General features: G+C 39.4%; 2 protein-coding genes across 3 annotated transcripts; both read right to left on the bottom strand.

Moving 5' to 3' along the window:
• Positions 1–441: 441 nt before the first annotated feature.
• Pu (GTP cyclohydrolase punch) lies at positions 442–9874 on the bottom strand. Of its 2 annotated transcripts, none has more exons than XM_022845000.2 (8): positions 9499–9874; positions 9002–9157; positions 7346–7552; positions 4758–4867; positions 4352–4407; positions 3124–3155; positions 2615–2699; positions 442–2171 (listed from the first exon to the last, which is right to left on the bottom strand). In XM_022845000.2, the coding sequence occupies exons 2-8, from the start codon at positions 9051–9053 to the stop codon at positions 2027–2029; spliced, it is 687 nt and encodes a 228-aa protein (XP_022700735.1). In that variant the 5' UTR covers positions 9054–9157; positions 9499–9874; the 3' UTR covers positions 442–2026. The 2 variants fall into 2 exon arrangements, with proteins under 2 accessions (XP_022700735.1, XP_022700734.1); XM_022844999.2 differs by having other exon boundaries at positions 9002–9616; positions 9759–9864.
• Positions 9875–12728: 2854 nt separating this feature from the next.
• Positions 12729–16452, bottom strand: LOC111267051 (uncharacterized). Its single transcript, XM_022845001.2, has 4 exons — positions 16291–16452; positions 15346–15502; positions 14644–14829; positions 12729–13961 (listed from the first exon to the last, which is right to left on the bottom strand). The coding sequence occupies exons 1-4, from the start codon at positions 16304–16306 to the stop codon at positions 13625–13627; spliced, it is 696 nt and encodes a 231-aa protein (XP_022700736.1). The 5' UTR covers positions 16307–16452; the 3' UTR covers positions 12729–13624.
• Positions 16453–18362: the final 1910 nt, after the last annotated feature.

Here is an 18362-nt window from a genome sequence, read left to right as displayed (position 1 = left end):
TCTTGTTCGTTTTACAGGAGTTCATTGCCGAACTCCTGTAAAACTTCTATGATTTACTGATCACCTCTGGTGTATTGGCATATCTACTCATTATCTCTGATTTTGATTATCTTCAGCTGAAAAACAAAAGGAAGTTAGCGCAAGCTCTGCTCCCCATCTATATTACACTACATGTGCAATAAAGCAAGTTTTGATTTTATTTGATCTTCTGAAAATTGGCTTGTCCAATTCCAGCGCATAATTTATTTAGCCTGAAGGTGCTGGAGAAGCAAACTTCGGACGCGTCATTATAAAAGGAAGGTAAAGATCAGAGCGGTCTAGGGCTCATAATTGAGTTGCATTCGCAGAGCTGTTAATATAAGAATAATTTATTTAAGAAATGGCTATATTAACGTTTTGTGCTTAAAACTCTCAGATGCGATGTGCTAAAGAACAACGCAGTTTTTTTTGCTAACATGCTCTTTTATTGAGATATTGAATGTTTGTTTTTCTTCAACATCATAGCTATTCATTAAGGAGTAAATAATACTGACTTACACTTATAGTAGTATGCTCATACTTTCACACAAAGTTAGAAGAACTGAATTCTCGTAAGTCTTTCGCCGTGACTATATATACTGTTTACTATGTAGTTTGAGAGCACGTTCAACTTTTCATATGTTTCAGGACCCGAGCAAGCTTGCGCATGGTCCTAATCTTTGCTGCGAATTTCCGATTAACAAGGGAAAATCGTTATAGTATTAAGTGGGAAACCTTGCATTTATGACGAATTGCAACGGTATTTACGGCCACCATGGCAATTTACCAAAAACTGAACGGCTGTATTACGTTTATCAATAACAAATATAACATGGGAAACATTGTATAGGGTTTCCGACACCTATCTATGCGCTGTTCGTGGTTTGCAACGGAAAATGAGATCGACGTGTTCGAAGTTCAGATCCAAGTACTGTTAGATTCGATTGAGTTTTTGTGAAATGGTGAGGGCCGAGGTAGTGTTTCCGAAAATCGAACAGCAATCAATTGCTTACATGCTGCCAATAGCCTGTTTTCCGCCCAGTACAGCCTCTTCCTTAAAGAGGGCTTCCAGTACACACTGAGCACGCGTGCCTAATTTTATTTTCTCGTTTTATCTTATATAAAAAAAAACAAAGTCTTCTTAAAACAAAAAAGTTCCCAAATTCAATTCGGGCTTATAGCAACAATAGCGACTCAGTCGTACTTCAAGGAACTCTACAATTTGAACGTAATCGGAATAATGAAAGAAAGCGCATCACAAGATTTTATTACTGTTCGCGAACAGCCTGTCTGTTTGACGCATGTGTAAGCGCTAGCACATTCTATTTTGGTACCATAAGCAGTTCGTCCATATTTTCATTTTTTAGGGAAGTGTCTGTAAAACGCCTCACGTACGAATTCCAGCCTCGACCAATATAACATAAGACTGGTACTCACTAAATATTAGATGTCTACGTCTTTTCATTATCTCCACTAATATTTAGGGTATGTGCTTAGTAGAGAATATTCAGTGAAAGGCTATCGCGCAGCAAAGCGTCAATACCCTACTAACTAAAACAATATCGTATTCCCTCTATCTTCGTTTCCGTTCAACGGCAACTCGTTGAGAGACTCACTTTAGCTTTGACTTATGTTGCGGGATGGCTCTACTTTGGATCAGTTTGAGCTAACCCCTCTCTGCCATGAGCACAAATGGGCAGATCGGCCATTCCTCCTATCATTGGTATATGCAATAATATTACTGAGCGCACAGCATCGCAGCACCTTAATCATATAAAATGCATAATGAAATGGGAAAAATATTACGTTGTACAATTTTGCCATTATCATTATCTTACACTTTTATAATCTATATAAGAATTCCCAGCAGTGCTTTCTGTCATTACTCTAGCAGCCCTTTCCAATCGTCCCAGCTTACTGCGTCTCCAAATCCGGCTGTTTTATTTGCACATATCCTTTCCTTTCGTTATTTTCTATATTGTAATATTCAGTGACCAACATCCAGCTTTTAGCGAAGTCGCTCACGACTATGTCCCGTAAGAGCTAAAAACTCTTCGCGCGTTTTAGGGTCCTCGCGGAAATAGCCGAGCATTGTCGACGTAATTGTGCGTGAATTGATCTTCTGCACACCTCTCATCACCATGCACATGTGGCTAGAAGCAAGGACACAGAATGATTATTATATAACATATAATAAAGGAGTTATTATAAATTTCTGTAGGGTTCTTCACAAGATGTGCGTAGTCGCTAATTCTCCTTAGAAAAATCACAGTTGAATTAAAAAATGGAAAGGTTCCTAAAAAATCTTTGGTAGGGACATCAGAGAGCCAAAGTAGAGAAAACTAATGTATTTGTCACGTTATAATATGTTTTTAATACTTTTTGCGTGCGTTTTTAACTCTCCGTGCATTTTTTTCAATAGATTTTTCCCAATATTTGGAGTTTCACTTTGCGAGCTTGTCGATAGCTAGAAGCCCTAGTACAATAAATGGTAAAGATATCGATAAGAGTAAAAAAAAATCATCTACTCAGTCTGGTCATTTGGAAACGATAAATGAGTGAGCGAAAATGAATAAATGTGAGAGATCTAACTTACGTGCATTCAACGACTACTCCTACACCAGTAGGGGCAATCGCCTCCTCAATAGCCACTGCGATCTGCTTCGTTAACCGTTCTTGTACTGCAATGAATTGTCGGAATTATAATATGTGGGTACCTCTTCTACAAACATGTTCGATGGAAAAGGCTATACCGAAGACTGAGCTTTTTATTATGTTCCCGAGTGATAAGTGATAACGATATTTCGCACCGTCTTTACCTAGATGAAGAAATTCTTAGATAATTAGCTGCGTACGAGTGCGGCACTTCATTATAAACAGAATGTGCTTAGGGATGGGAGAAGGTTGTACCTGTCAAAAGGAATTCGCTAAACTTCAGTCCATTGATTTCTCCTAAACAATAAAAGGTTGTTCTGGTGCACCCTGATCTATATAGCTACTAATAAACAAACAAAAAGGAAAAAAAGGTTAAACAATCTTTTTTCTAGAATCTTCTTTTTTGACTTGAAGTTGAATGAAATGAAACATGTCTGAATGCGTACATACGTTGTAATCGTCGCGCGTATATTTCACAAATCCTGTAAAACGGAAGTGAACAAGTGGAAGTTATTTTTAATAGTTTGTCGCTCGGTTTAGTTGCAAAGGCAGGTGTCAGGCAGAACAGAAGTTTTGCTTATACAGTTAAATATCGGTTACGTTCTGATCGCTATTCAAATGAGAAATTCATATTATACGATGACAACTTTAGATTGAGGCATATTTTCGCTCAAAGCCTCTAGTAGTCGCGCGTACTGACGGTTCAATCTACTTACCCACCTCGTCCAAATGGAAAGGGTTTCAACTGTCCCGTTGTTGCCCCTTCCATTTCCTTCGTTAGAGGATGTAGTCGTTCATATATTCATGCAAAGAATTAATTCGTAATATTTTTTAAGAGGTGGGTGTGATGGGATAATGATGGAGAGACAAAGCAGCAAAAACATGAAAACCAGTTTCCATAAATACATGCTACTTTATTGAGTAAATTTGTCTTTGTCACTCGTAAAGTGCAAAGGAAGACACCCTCTACTTATTAGTACTACGAGATATCAGGCAAACAGCACATCTCACAACTCCGATAAAGATGCTCATTGAATTTGATAGAGGCCTTGAGTAAATTGAAATGCACCATTGAGCCTAATTTTTTATATAGATAAAGTATTATCTGTTTACCTAAATTTCAAAAGTAAACAGAGGTCGCGCAAAATTTGCCTATTAGGTCAGGGGGAGAGGGGGTGGGGGATAACTTGAATCTGTTAGACGGTAGTTAAACTGGCGCCAATCGACCCATTTTACCTAATCTAGATGAAATTTAATAAATAAAAGGTTATTATTTGGAATATACTTATTTGTTTCTGAATCGGTCTGGATCGTAGTTTTTCACAGGATAATTTTGTGTGACGTTCATTGCTGGACTATTCTTTCGGAGTTCCATCAACGGGGTTACAAAAATATAGAAAACATAAACATAATATAGGTGACTCGGATTCACAGCTGTGTCATATTAACATAAGATCAGTAAAATAAGAGAATGTCTGAAAAACTTATCGACGAAACACAGGGACGAACATCGTATTATCAACAGAAAATAAAAGTTTGGCACTTGCGAGAAGTAAACCTAGATAAATTAATTGATCTTATTTATCATTTTCAGATAATCATGTCAAGCATGCCGACCGAATTACAATAATAAATAGAAGAAAATGCTACTAAATAATAATAAAAATAATGTACCGACCTAGCAATTTTGCTGAGTCCGAGCACCCGTTTGTTAGGAAGATATCCAATGGAAACCTGTAATTACAGTTAAAGCACCTTTTGCAGGTAAAACAAAGTCTAGTGCAATTCCTAAGCAGCGATAAGTACCCTATCGCAAATACTAATTGAATTTATGCATTGGCTACCGTTCGTACGTGTTCCACCTTAGATAATCGATCGGAATATATACTGTATTCAATTGTAAATATTTATTTTGAGAATATGACCTCGATATGACCGTGTAAATTGCAAGTGGTATTAAATTATCTTGAGTTATAAATTACGTTGAATAAAAAAAATTTCCAAATATCTTCAAAATAAAGCTCTTATCACTCTGGTGGTACCATTATCAGTGTTAGTATTACTGTAAAGATAGAGTCTCTCACTTTGCCAAAAAAAGGGACGAGGTGATGTTCACAAAGTGAAAATATTTCGATATCCTTGACTATCACCATTTCATCCGTGTCTTCTAAGAAGACCCCCCCGCCAACAACCTCTGAAATAGATTGCAACGAGAGATAAACAAAGATATTTAATTCAGATATACAGAGATAACAGAGTTTGCTTTCATTCACCTAAAAAAATTTAAAATTGATATTTTGATTTATCAACAGCGTCAGCTATTGCATAATGGAGGGGCGCAACTTAAGCACCACAAAGGGAAAACACTAAATTTACATAATAATATATTAACACATCATTCACATAGCTTTATATATATATATATATGTCATAGAACCAACACTCAATTATTCAGGCTCTTTTTTAATACATGTCTAACTTTATCAGCACAAGATAGCCGGATTTTACGAAATTAGACTGGCTATGCAACTGCTCGCCCGCTGTGCATTCCCGAGGCACACTCTCTTAGTGTCGATTTCTGTCCCTTTGTTGGGATCCTGCACTTTGTGGCACCCGAAGGATCAGGACCTTGGGACACTTCCCAAAAGCCGGACTGGGTAATGGTCCAGGAAGCTCTCGGAGGTATGGGGAAACGGGATGAAGTCGAGAGAGTAGGCGTTGCCATGGTGATGAAGTTGTCCGGCCGAAGTTGCGAAGAGCTGCGAATCTGGCTTTCCCGTTAGGCGCAGCTCCGTCAGGTTCTACGTAGGCAACGTTTGCTCCCACTCTCCAGCCAAACGGCGGTGTCCTAACCTAGACTGGGCGTATGCAACACTTGCGAATACTTCTGAACCAGTGGAACTAGGCGGGACAGAGAATGTGGCTATGAGCACAACAGGAGGCTGTTAACCTCAACTCAGAGGATCTGTCCTTTTTTCCTTTATGCCGTAAGCTTACCCAAGCAGCCTTATGTATGATTTAGAGACCCGGCCGAAATAGAGATTAGCTGACAACGAAGGATTATATTCCCAGATAGATGACCAAAAATAGACTAAGGTACCGGATTTAAAGGTTCAAATACCGAGAAGATCTTCCTAACCGCTCTTGTCATTTTGAGACTACGTTCAATAGAGTGAAAGACAAGAAACGGTGAAAAGTCAGAGAGAAAAAAGAAGCATTCAACAGAATCAAATTTAACCGCCTTATTGTGAAAAAGTTTATTAATAAAATAGAAAAATACGTAAGCAAAGAGCCACACTGTACGCGGATCGTGAGTAGAACGAGAAAAAGGATTTGTCTAAATTGTATCATTGAGGTTGACTTCTCTATTATTATAGCGATATTCGTATCTGACTTTTAGCCTTGTTACGAAGTTTTTAAGAAATTATCACCGAACTCAAACATTTGGGCCTGCAATAAAACCTATTAGTGACAATAAAGTAGCATAATACTCAAACAGTCAGAGCCGCTTAATGGCTGTTCCTTTGTCGCTAGATTTGCGTCAAAGTCGAAGTCTGACTAGAGGGTTGACTCAATGGGCCCGGCCCTAGCAGGGTCAGTGCTTCCCATATGCAAATACGACCCAGTATAAATGTCACGCAGACACACACACCTCGCTTTGGGACAGTCTACGCTAAGACGGTACGGGGCGTTTGTCGTCTCGTATTGCGTGTCGACAATTGATGGCGCATGAACAATACCGGTAAGTTTCCGTTTCAGACGACTGTTCGTCCCAAAGAAGATTCGTTAATCAGTATTTTAATCAAGTGGATGTAGCGATGTATGTTCATTTATTTATTCCACCTTCTTATATATTCCTGGCTCTTCTCTGCAGGTCTTTTGGGCTCCAAACAGTGCTGCACAGTAGCCGCCAACTGCGTTCACTCCATATACGCCCAAATGATTTTTGTTTTTAGCGATTTTCGCTTTTTTGGCGTATAGCAAACAGATTTAACACAATGTATCATGATTCTCAATTTGGAAAATTTCAGAAGCCAATTAAACAGGCGTTACCTAGCTATACACTTGAAGTGAGTAAATAGTTTTTATAAATGGCTTGTTTCTTAACGGCATAAAGGAAAGAGGACAGATTACACTTGTCGTTACTCAGATTTTGCCAAGCAAGGGCTTCTTCGCCTTGTGCACCCTCATAGGTGCACAACGTTTGTGCGCCAAGCGGGCCAGGGATATCAGCTGCGTCTTTAATAGATCGATTGTTGATCTCCGATTACCTGGATCACTTTGAGCTGTTACATAATGCACCTCGTGCTGAATGGGAGCCGTTACAAGTTGTCCACCCAGAAGTGCTTAATATCCTACTGTTTACCAGATCCCACATGTCAGTTGAACTTATTTCGTTTGCTGAATATACATTTTGATTGCGAACGTTAGCTATCTGTATTAGAGATACTCTCTGACATTTTAAATCGGTCATGTTGAACTAATGTCGTGCTAAAAGCTTCGCGACCCACATATGATGCTAGTTCGAAATCGTTCACAGCCGTATCGTCTTGAATCTACGTATTATTACAGACAATAGTAACTATAAATCGACATAAACATTCTATCTGGACTATACACCACCAAATAACAGATGCAAAATAAAATCACTAATTGATCTACGTATGGATACCTGTCACCGTCTCATTGTAGCCTTTGGTGAAATGCATCATGGCTCTAGCAGCTCTGAGGGGTGTCTTGATCAGACCTGCGCGCGTAGGGTCCTCCCCAAGATCTCGCAGAATACGTTCGAAATGAATACTAAGCTTCATTACGATGTCTTCTTCTTCCTCGACAGACCGCCGTGGCACGGGAGAGGTCAGCTGTCTTTGATGACCACCTGAGTCAGAAAAAAACCAGCGTTACCCTAATTATTGAGTTTCAAACTCTATTTTATTGCTTTGCTAGATTTTCAGAATATTGTCCTCTGTGGTGGCGAATTTTAGCTAATGGCAGGATTGCATTGCAGGCTATAAAAATATACAAATAACATTTTATGATTGGGTACTCATCTTTGCATGCCATAAACGGCGTAAGACGAGTCAATTACGCTACAACTCGCTGCCTGTTGTAATTCAATGTATGATATAAGTTGAGACGAATCATGCTTCTCCTGTACAAGGGCTGTGGGTATACGTTCAGTGATCTATGTTGGTCATAATTATTTATTGTCGTTGCTACAACAATCTTTTAATGAGCGAAACTATATGCAATCAGCCCTCATGCGGGTGCCAATGGTTTCTCTTGTTTTGCATACAAAAGAGATCAACTTTGCGAGAGATTTACCCATGGAGGCAAACGCTGTATTAAGCAAGCATGTCGCACACACAATTCAATCAACTGCAGTAATTTATTTTTAAGTTCTATCTCTCACTATAACGACGCGACAAAAGGTTCGTTGAAGAACTGCGTTCAAAAGGGTCTCAAGGGTTCAGACGGCTCACCCTAATAGGCTGATCATTGGATTCGCACTACAAATCCGTACTGTGACATAATTGAGTGCTTCTTATTGGTATATACGTATTACATCTTGCTAAAAGGGTCACAGCCAATTCGAAAGCAAGTTTCTATACGACAGCGTTTCGACTGAATGTGCCTCAAGCGTTGGCTTTAGTCTGATCGTTTTTTGACGTCCTGATGTCTAATAGATGGCTTAGGACGAACAGTTTGACGATGGACACAATTGATGCATTATTAAGAATTATTAAGATTCGTATATTTCTTGTCTTAATAACCGAAATACTAAATCTGCAACGTTCATTCAATTTCTTTGTAGAAACGAGCCGAATGCGCCATTCCTCTACACCTGGATAATGGTGCTTCATTGAGTATTTGATCTCGCGACTGATTATTATGGTTTTCAGTACGCAAGCGTATTTAGTTTCTTCAAATATTTTCCCTCATATGCAAATTGCCTCTGATTGGAACCAGTTTTTATAATGGCTGACGTTGAAACTAAAGTATGACTTTAAGATCGCAGTTTTTCTGGCTGAACAAAGCATTACTTCTCATAGTGTCACTACCCGGACCTTCACGTCGGGATTCTTTGGAACTTCAGTATTACAACATCCAGCGTGATGCACATTCGTAGCTCCATTCCAATGGTAAAGCAATATTACTACATGTTAGCTAGATAACGTGTAATGAGTGTTGTTGCGTTGCTGAATTGAACGTTGAACGAATACGATGATCTGGATAAGTTGAATCCCCAAAGTGTGCTTGTTACATCCGTCACACGATAGTTCGTTAAAGCTCTACCTGTTACCCCATTGCTGAACATCATACTTACCAGAAATCGGGGCATTGTTGAGCAACGTTTGACTAACAAGGGGCATCGTCATACTCCTTATTCGACGTTGCGTACACTCTTAGATGATGACACGGCTGGTAGGACTTCTACTTGGTCTCGAATCTTCTTCGTATATCTTCTTTGGCTACAATTTACCTACAATTTATCTCAACTAGACGTCCGTAAGTTTCCACAAATTCAAGTTGCTGACATGAGCATTGACTACCCTACAAAAGTCGATCTTATCCTGATCCGCCTAAAGATCAGGTATGAACTTAATGAGGTCACGAATGAGAACAGAAGCTAATTGCGACAGTATTGGTAATGGGGACTTGATTGCCTGCTGGTTGAGATAACAGTGATTGGTATGATACTCATTAATTCCAGCTTAGCTCGGGAGCCACTTGTTGAGCACTGCATACATTAACACTCGACCGTCCTGCCACTACGAAGGACGAGGGAACTACACGGAGGCAGGTAAAGCAAATAAAGCGTACCAAAGAACGAAAAAACTGACAGCGAAACGTCGGTGGAGGCGGTCGAGCGTTTGTGCGACGTTCTCTCGTTTCCTTGACCTTGTTCTTTGTGTCTCGCGATCTCGACAAACGTGAGCTCCTATTCGGTCAAAAATTTTTGTCACTTTTCTGCGCTCATTTCCATCGCTGGCCGCAAGAAAAAGCATATATTTTACGCGCACGAAGTATCAAAGCAGTTATTACAGTAAATAGATGAAGTTTGTCGTCAACTGTAGATTAACCTGTAACTGGTGTTGCGGCAGTTTCAGCAATAGCTACGCAGCTGCCAGGGAACCAACCAAGCGACGAGATCAGCAGCCAGCCCGCCTCAACGCGTCTGCCTTAAGCGCCGTTTGGCCAAGTGGCGCTACTATCGCGCTGGCCATCGGCGAGCTCTTTCTTTGGCTGTGTCGAGTGAGTCTCTCCTTTCTCTTCCCGGCCTATCCACTGCGCCTCGCGTACCTCTCCTGACTGGCTGGCTGATAGGGTGGCCTCAGTGGCGTTTACCTTGACTTGCTTGCCTTCTTAGTTGCCCCTTCAGTGCTTCCTGCGTGGCCGGTGGCAGACAGACGCCCCGTTTCTGGTTGCCGTTCCGGGCAACAGCAGACGGTGGCAGTCGGGGCAGTTGCAGGATACCCTCGCTTTGAAGGGCTCGCCGGTAACTTAGACACAGTGAGTTGCTCTTTCAGCTCGTCGGGCCGGCTGCTTGCTACCTTACCCCAGACGTGTTCCCGAGCGGTAGGTACCTCCCTCCGATCACTGGCGTCGAGATTCTTTGGAGGGAGTGGCTCGATTTCAGAAAGAGACAAAACCGTCGAAAAAATTTGTTGGATTTTATTGACAAAAGAGAACAATGGCACATATAGGTTACTGGGAGCATTTGGCTGAAATTTTAGGATATAATAGAGCGAATGCGATGATTCCTTTCTGGAATTGCTTGCTAGATAGTATCTAGTAATCAGCTGTGATTTAGAGTTAAAGTTTTATCCTCAATGAGTTTCGTTTAATAACCGAACTTGACACCTTATTTATTATTGCTAGGCTATTGCAGCTAATAACTTGTTTACACCGTGTTTATTACTTGAGACGAACGAAACAATGTGTGTTATATTGAGTTACACAATATTGAAATTTGATGGGACCAATTTCAAAAAACGCATGTCAGATGGAAGCGTTTATATATTAAAGTATATGTATAGGGTGTTCGTTGCAGAAGATTCTAAGCCCAATGTTGGTCTAGCTGGCTTTGGTCATTTTGTACGAGAGCAGCAGCAGTCACTGCTGTGTAATAAACAAGCACGGCTAAGGGAATCGTTATTTTTTTTTTTGTTTCATATGGCAAAGTCCTCATGATGGTGTAGCAGTAACGTATCGTATGGAAACACCGCCTATTACATGTCCATCATTTTACACTGCTAAAGTCCTCCGGTGCCGTTAATGTATACGATATTCGATTAAAGCTATTTAATGTTTGATTTCAATATATACTATGAATCAATATCGGTCCGATGAAACTCGGTCAATCAGATACGCGTATGATCTTAATTACTACGGAATGTGTCCTGACAAACTATGTCCTGGCTTGTGAGATATTATGCTTAAATGAGCATCTGTGTTCCAGCAATACCACTTCGATAGGGATAGACTAGGCCACTTTGTTTTGGTACATCAACTACATCGTCTTGTTCGGATTTGAATCGGCGGCTTAACAATATTTTTCCAAGCTGCCTAATCGTCAGGGCTCATTAAGCCCACCGCCTCATAATAAAGGTATACTAGTATTTTCCTTAGTTCATCAAGATTACGGAAGGCAAGAAATATACAACGATAAGAGCCCTTTTCTAAGGCCGAGTTGAGCAAGATGATTCGATCAGGGTCGAACGAATTATTTTAGGATTGGCCAGTTGAGTAAACTCAAATTGCTCCTCGAATAGTCATCGGTTCGAAATTTTCGAAAAAAAAACTTAATATAGTTACCATTAAGGTAATCGCTAATTTATGCCCCTCGGTATCGGCTTTGCGGTATCGGTTTTGAGCGCGACTCTCAGAACAATATTAAATTACCAAAAACAAGGCCAGCGTTTAAGTTCGTAGACATTTCTGTTTATTTCGGTAAGACGATGCCAACTTTGATGTTTAACTTCTATTCTAATATGAGGATATCAGGAATGCGAAGTGTGAGGAATGATAATTAAATTCTATTGGTTAGCAAAAAGTGTTTAATACTCGTTTTTTTTTCTTTAGGTGAAAAGTGAGCAAAAGTTACTATCTTCTTAGCTATTCACTATTTTTTTTTAAGTTACAATTGCAACGACACTGCTTTATAAAGCGACCTGCCGTCTTCCTGCGTATCATGTAATAATCTATGTGATTTGTAATCTTCTTAATTTACACGAAGTCTCAGATTTCGGCTGGAACGTCTTGCCGCGAAGGAAGCTGATTCCAGGGACTTTCGCTGCCATCGCGCATCTACCACCACACGACTACAGAGATATATTTTGAGTATCAAGCGGCGAACGATATCTGATTTACTGCGCTGTCGCGTATCGAGTTTAATTTGGTCTGGAAAAATTTCATTTGGACTTTGAAAATCAGTTTGAGTGGCCATCCCCATAATAAATAGCCGATGACAACTGTGTCGTGTACATATATCATCTGATACTGATGACTGTGTTCGAAGACACGTGTCCTCACAGTACCTTACAAAACCCCTACTGAGTCATCAATTTTGATCGTTGCTCCATTATGAAATAATCGAAGACGATTTAAATCTTTGTTTTTCTCTAGAAATTGCAACTCACCCTAAAAGCGCTTAAAAAATAAGCAATTTAAATCACTACAACAACTTCATTGTTCAGTGTATTTATTTTTCTTTAATCATGAAACAAAGACTCGCCTTCGAACGGCCCCTATAATCTTCTGCGGCTGAAACGTTCTACCTCTGCAAAACGTATTTGGTTAACTAATGATTAGGGCAAAGTGAGAGCAATCGATGCGTCCATTGATACACAGTCGAAGCTTCTAAGATCATGCCAGCATGTTCATTGAACTTCTACGACCGGTGCGCCAGAATCGAAGAGATTCGTTTTTGCGTGTGCAGTATTTCCCATATATAAACTATGCACGATGAGCATGTACGCATCTAGACGTACAGACAACGTGAGACAGCTGAAATAGTAAAGCTAAGCTAGCTATAGACAGATAAGAATAAGTGAGTTTTTTTGTATTTATTTCTCCTTGTTTAGCTTCATAATGACAAATGATAAGGTTCAGCGTGTAGTGTACAAAAAACCGTTTTTACCCATTATTATTATTTTATCAACACAGATAAGGCAATCCGTCGGATGAGTTAGGCCTCATGACAAATTAACTATACAAGTTGGGCGGCACTCAGTTTCTAAAGGAAAAAAACAACAAACGGATTATAGATCATAACAAAAATAATAATAATTATATCGACCACAAGTCAAAAATATATTTCCATCAATAAACGTATTACCATTCCATCATTGGAGCAAGTGATCGGCTCTTTTAGCTGCTGTCGTATGAAATGAATGCGGTCAATTCGGTATAGCGTTGTTTTATTATGACTTGCTTTTATTTAATGTCTATTATATAAGATGACTAGGCAGATTGTTAGTTATCGTTCCATAAAAAAAAAAAAAAAGTATGTAAAAATCATTTAAAATAACAATGAGCTCTACCATAGGACAACAAGCTTCGTAAACTGAGAGAATAGTTTCCTCTGCAGAATCGCGTGCATCGTGACGCGTCGATAATACAGCAACTGGTCATAATCCGTTTAAACCAATGGACGACGCTTATATGAGACTACTGTAGCGTGTTTACCATTTCTACCTTATACACATTGAAAAAAAAAAGTTGTCTGGGTTTTTGCGGAACAATTCTTGCTGGCAAATCAGGCGGCAGATGAATGAAGGAAACCCTCACCGGAATATAAATCTATGTCTTTTGCTTTAAGTCATTCATCAAGGATCACTGCCTTACAAAGCCCTGCATTGAAACCACTTTTAAAAAAGGACCTGTAGAGGAAAACGTATCTTCTTCTGTAGTGTTCCGAGATCAAGGTAGACAATGCGGGGCTTTATCAAGGATATCCCGCACCGAGTTCAATACGAGGCACTCGTTTCATTACAGAAGCTTGAAGAAGGTACATCCTATAGGATACCTGACGAGCACTGCGTAATGCCTGCTGTTCTTGACACTCCGTGTAACGCATTTCGAATGCTCGGTTTACGCGAACATTGAGAATTTGAGGTGGGAGGCTTGCGGCAAAATTCGCATCGCTACTTTTTCCTGATGGGGCAACTTGGCGAGGCCGTAAGGGGGTAGATGCTGCGTCTAGTAAACGTGTATGGTATGATGATTTTGTGCTCCGGGAGTTTTCAGAGGTCTTGATGCCGGTTTGTCGTGTGACGCGCAAACTGTCGAGAGAATGGTGTATTTTGTTTTAGGAAATCGCTCGATGATGTAAATACAATGAGCAGCTTATCAGGATATTTAAAAATCATATATTCGAAATTAGATTTGCGTCTTGAAACATGCCATACAAAAAAAAAATGGAGCCAATATTAAAGCAGGGTAAATCAGTATTGAGCATGTCGAGATTATGACAGGATAAAGTGATTCACAACTATATATTCTCAAGGTTACACTGGCCAACACTGTAATTGCTAACGATTACTACGTTTTAAGAGAGGCAATTAAAAATACAGCTCATGCAGGTGCAAAGCTCGTACTAAGGTTTCAGCGATTTCCCAGTGCCCAAGTTGGACAACTACAGTCAACTGGGGGTCTATCTTAAACGCCTCATTCAAATGTCATCTTCTACAATAATTTATTTTTTTTTTTTTAATTATCAGCCATTTCATGGTAGTCTCCCTACCTTTTGGAAGGCACTGCAGGGCTATTCGAAGGCAACTTGATTACCGTCTGCCTCACATAATGATATAGTTCCAGCAATTTTATTGATTATTCGCGCGCTATTGGTTATTCATTTCAGTTCCTGTTAACGGTAAGTGCATCTTGTTTATTAAATGTATCTATTAGACTACTACAATATTGAGTGAAACGTTCCGGACTGGAATCACGTTGAGCATCGCTTACGGTTTTTTGAGGACGCCTTTCGTTAGCTTGGGGATAGGTGGCGACGTTGAGCCAGTAGACTCGCCCTGGCTGTCGTACAGGGAGACTGCCCCGAGCTCTGCTTTTGGATCCATCTTGTCAGCTTCATTGTCAAGCCTGTCAAGTTCGTTTGAGCTTTCGGTATTGGACTCTGTGTTTAAAAAAGGACTATAAGAAAAATAACAATATTAGAAACAGGACTACACAATGCACAGCAAAGGTGTTCTTTTGCTTACCTAGAACTGTAAAGACGATGATTGATAATATCGCTTTGATTTTCTTTTCAGGCCCATTGGTTTGCTAATTTTTCGGTGGCTTTTGGTTAGTAAAGTTCAAGTTTTCCACAGTTAGTAACATCTTGATCTAGCTTCGATGAAGGGGTCATTTCCCTTCCTACCAATCCCTTACACTGACTTTTGACGCTACGGAGCCACTAGAGATGCTGCGAATTATCATCACCTAGGAGACCCGCCATAATTTGCTCAGTACATACTCCATGCTTTTGTTATCCATTCTTACAGACTCTCCTCTGGCAGCTTGCTACGAGATACTCACCCAAAAAATATCTAGAATATACTTATCATATTAGTTATCGTCAACTTAACTACGTTTTTAGTTAAATGCGCTGTTCAGTATTATTCTTACTTAAGATTAGTATTTGCATACATTCGTTTCTGTACATACTAGCTGCAGACGGCACTATCTTCCGCTGATCTCTGAATACTACTTATGTATGGTTGATCCGTGAAGAGTGACGATGTTGCATTGATCGGCGAGGACTGAATGAACTCCTTAGTCGGAATTCCGATATCTGTGACGTCTCCTGAAAGATCAGCGGTCACTAGAGCACAGAATTATCATTATTATTATTATTATTATTATAACTCGGCATTTCATAGCTGTTAAAACAACTAAGTGGGATTTCGATGCCAGTATTGAACAGTGATCACGATGAGACCTTAAACTACCAACAGAATTTCAAGTTTCACAAGAAAACAAGTATAAGCTCAAGTGTAAGCTTCATAGAGACTTATAAGATTTGTGTGCTAATAATATTAAAGATAATAAAAAAACAGTGCAGAAAAGCCTTATATACCACCATCAGCTTATTATCGGTAACTAAAAGTGAGCGATATTTAGCATACGATATTATTACGTAAAAAGAAAAGCTAGTTACACGGCTACCATTATTACGGTTACTAAGGTTGCAAGTTGAATTGGCTATCGCGACAATATGCATGGTAGAAGATCTGGCTAACTTACAGAATGGCCTTTTTAACAGATACAATTTATGACTTATTTCTCATAAATAGTTCTAGATAATAATAATAATAATAATAATGGTAAATAGAAAGGGGGAAATATTGGTCTTAATAACTCAATATCATTAGCTAGTTTTACTGAATCCCCAGCATCCGCCATGTGGGCTCAGACGGGTGGGCTTTTTGCTGTGACGCCGAAGGTCCCTTGTTTAAGGCCAACTTCGATAGAACGAGTGCTTGCGGCAATCTTCAAGACTGCTACTTGATGGTAGTGAATGAGCACAATAAATTTTTCAAACAATCATCCCCACAAAGTAGTTCCCACTAATTTCACACTCATAGACACGTATATATACATAGTATTTACCTTTGACAAAAGTCATTGTCCCAATATTTCTCCAATGAAACACGCCGAGTCAGCCACTGCACAATGCCAAAAAAAGCCCACTTGCAAATGGAAATTCGATGTGAATGACGGATGCCGTCTGCTAGACGAGACCCGAAAGATGGAATACTTTGTAGATGGGCCTTCACGCAATAGAAGCGTAATGCCATGTTACAGACAGCGTGCGTATACGAGCGTGTGTGCTTCTGCAGACGCACGATTTCGGAGTGCTGCTAAGTAACAAGTATGGGATGATGCAGGTTTACTTAACATGATGCTTACACAAACCATATGCTTGCTCATTTTTGATTGTTTTTTCACACTCATAAATAGCTAAATATAAGAAAGATATCCATCTCTGTTAGTGGAACCTTGTTGTAGATTCCGTAAGATCTTCTCGCACTGTCATTTAAATAGGTACCTCTGCTCGATAATTAACTCAAACGGGGTATATTAAAAAATAAATATACGAATTAGACGTTCGTCAAGTGATCTACAGTATCGCTAAAGCGGAATAATCCTCTAGATTCAACTAAATCTACTTTTTTTTTTTTACCATATTATTAGGGGAAATCAGCGAAGTGATATATATTAGAGTACATATAAAATAATTAACCATATCTAAAGAATTTTACTGCATCTAGAATAATTTAATTCTTATTTCATAAACGAACGTACCCACAGGGCCTCTTCGAACAACTGTACTTTCGTTTTCGAAGCGATGGGACTCACTTTGATCACATTTATAACAACTCGTTGTAGCCAAAAGGATCAGAAAGCAATTCGGCCTGCAAGCACAGGACCAGAGGATTTCATCCTTTAGAGCCTTTGTTTGAAAGTCTCTCTCGTGCTGGTTAATTAATATTTCCAAATACTTTTCCATTTGCTTGTTGTGTCTAGCTAGCACGGTTAACTATACTACGATGAGGTACTTATCGATATTGGGGCGTTCGTTTTTTAAACCAGAGGTTTGAATCATATCGAAATGTTTTCGTTGAGAGTGACTATTTCTTCGAGGTATTGCAATGAAGAGAACAAGCTGATTGATTATGCGTTGTAAATTATGAGCCGCTAGTGATCGCTACATACTTTGCTGAAGTTTCAAATTCGTATCATTGTATGTATATTTCGACTGAGAAGTAGATCTTCGAAAACGTCACTACCAAGCTGAGGTGATCAATCGCAATTTTCGGATCAACTATACAAACGCAGAAAAACGCAGGTGAAAAGCATCATCAGGATATGTTGTTGTGATTACAAAAACCTTTAACAAACATATGTTCCGGTTTTCTCCTATCTGTACATCTCAAGAATGATATCGTTGTGTGGCATCCACTCGTCGAAGATACGTATCTGTCTTGATTTTCTGGTGGACAAATTCTATTATATATCGATATATAGATACCGAGTGGGCGTAGAGTTATAGGCCAGGAACTACCATTATACAGAAATAGGCAAATGGGTTGCAAGTCGACCTTGGGTCGACATTGCGAGAGTTCTTGCACAGTTTTCGAATTACACTCGATTTACGAAAAATAGCCGCAGTTCTTATCTATTAGAAGAATATCAAAGCCCCCTTGGAGATATTAACAAGGTCAGCTTCAGGACACGTGTAGGCAGATTACGGAATAGTCATATTTGAATTATCTGGAAACGGTAAATTTCAGAGACAACATTGTGACAACACGTTTTTATGGTATCACATCTGCTTAAGATCGGTAAAAATTCAATGTACTTTTGATTTAACGTGTTAAGATGTTTTTCTGAGACTGTTATTTCTCAAGCTAGTCCGCTGATAATACGTAATATGTAATGATGATGGCCAATAAAAACTTCGCCGGCTTTGTTTAATTCTAAATAGGAAATACTCCGTTCGTAGTGTAACTATGACTACAACTCGGAATAACTCGTAGTGCAAAGGATGCTGGTATAAGGATTCTGGTAGGATAGGTATAAGGAACTGTGACAATAACAAAATATCGGAAAATAATACAGAGAACTTTCTGGTTTCCATGCGATATACCGTTCAAGTTCAACAATAAATCGCTTATTTT

This window comes from Varroa jacobsoni, unplaced genomic scaffold, assembly GCF_002532875.2.
Source record: "Varroa jacobsoni isolate VJ856 unplaced genomic scaffold, vjacob_1.0 scaffold_1142, whole genome shotgun sequence".
Taxonomy (NCBI): domain Eukaryota; kingdom Metazoa; phylum Arthropoda; class Arachnida; order Mesostigmata; family Varroidae; genus Varroa; species Varroa jacobsoni.
This window is presented reverse-complemented; position numbering and strand designations above follow the sequence as displayed.

Coding starts and splice junctions, on each gene's coding strand:
- Pu (XM_022845000.2), bottom strand. CDS start 9,053: ATGACGATGCCCCTTGTTAGTCAAACGTTGCTCAACAATGCCCCGATT. Junction 4,868..7,345: donor CTACAATGAGACGGTGACAG/GTATCCATACGT, acceptor AATCTATTTCAG/AGGTTGTTGGCGGGGGGGTC. Junction 4,408..4,757: donor TCGTCCCTTTTTTTGGCAAA/GTGAGAGACTCT, acceptor CTGTAATTACAG/GTTTCCATTGGATATCTTCC.
- LOC111267051 (XM_022845001.2), bottom strand. Junction 14,830..15,345: donor GATAGTGCCGTCTGCAGCTA/GTATGTACAGAA, acceptor TTTTTCTTATAG/TCCTTTTTTAAACACAGAGT. Junction 13,962..14,643: donor AAAGGCGTCCTCAAAAAACC/GTAAGCGATGCT, acceptor TTCTCTCGACAG/TTTGCGCGTCACACGACAAA.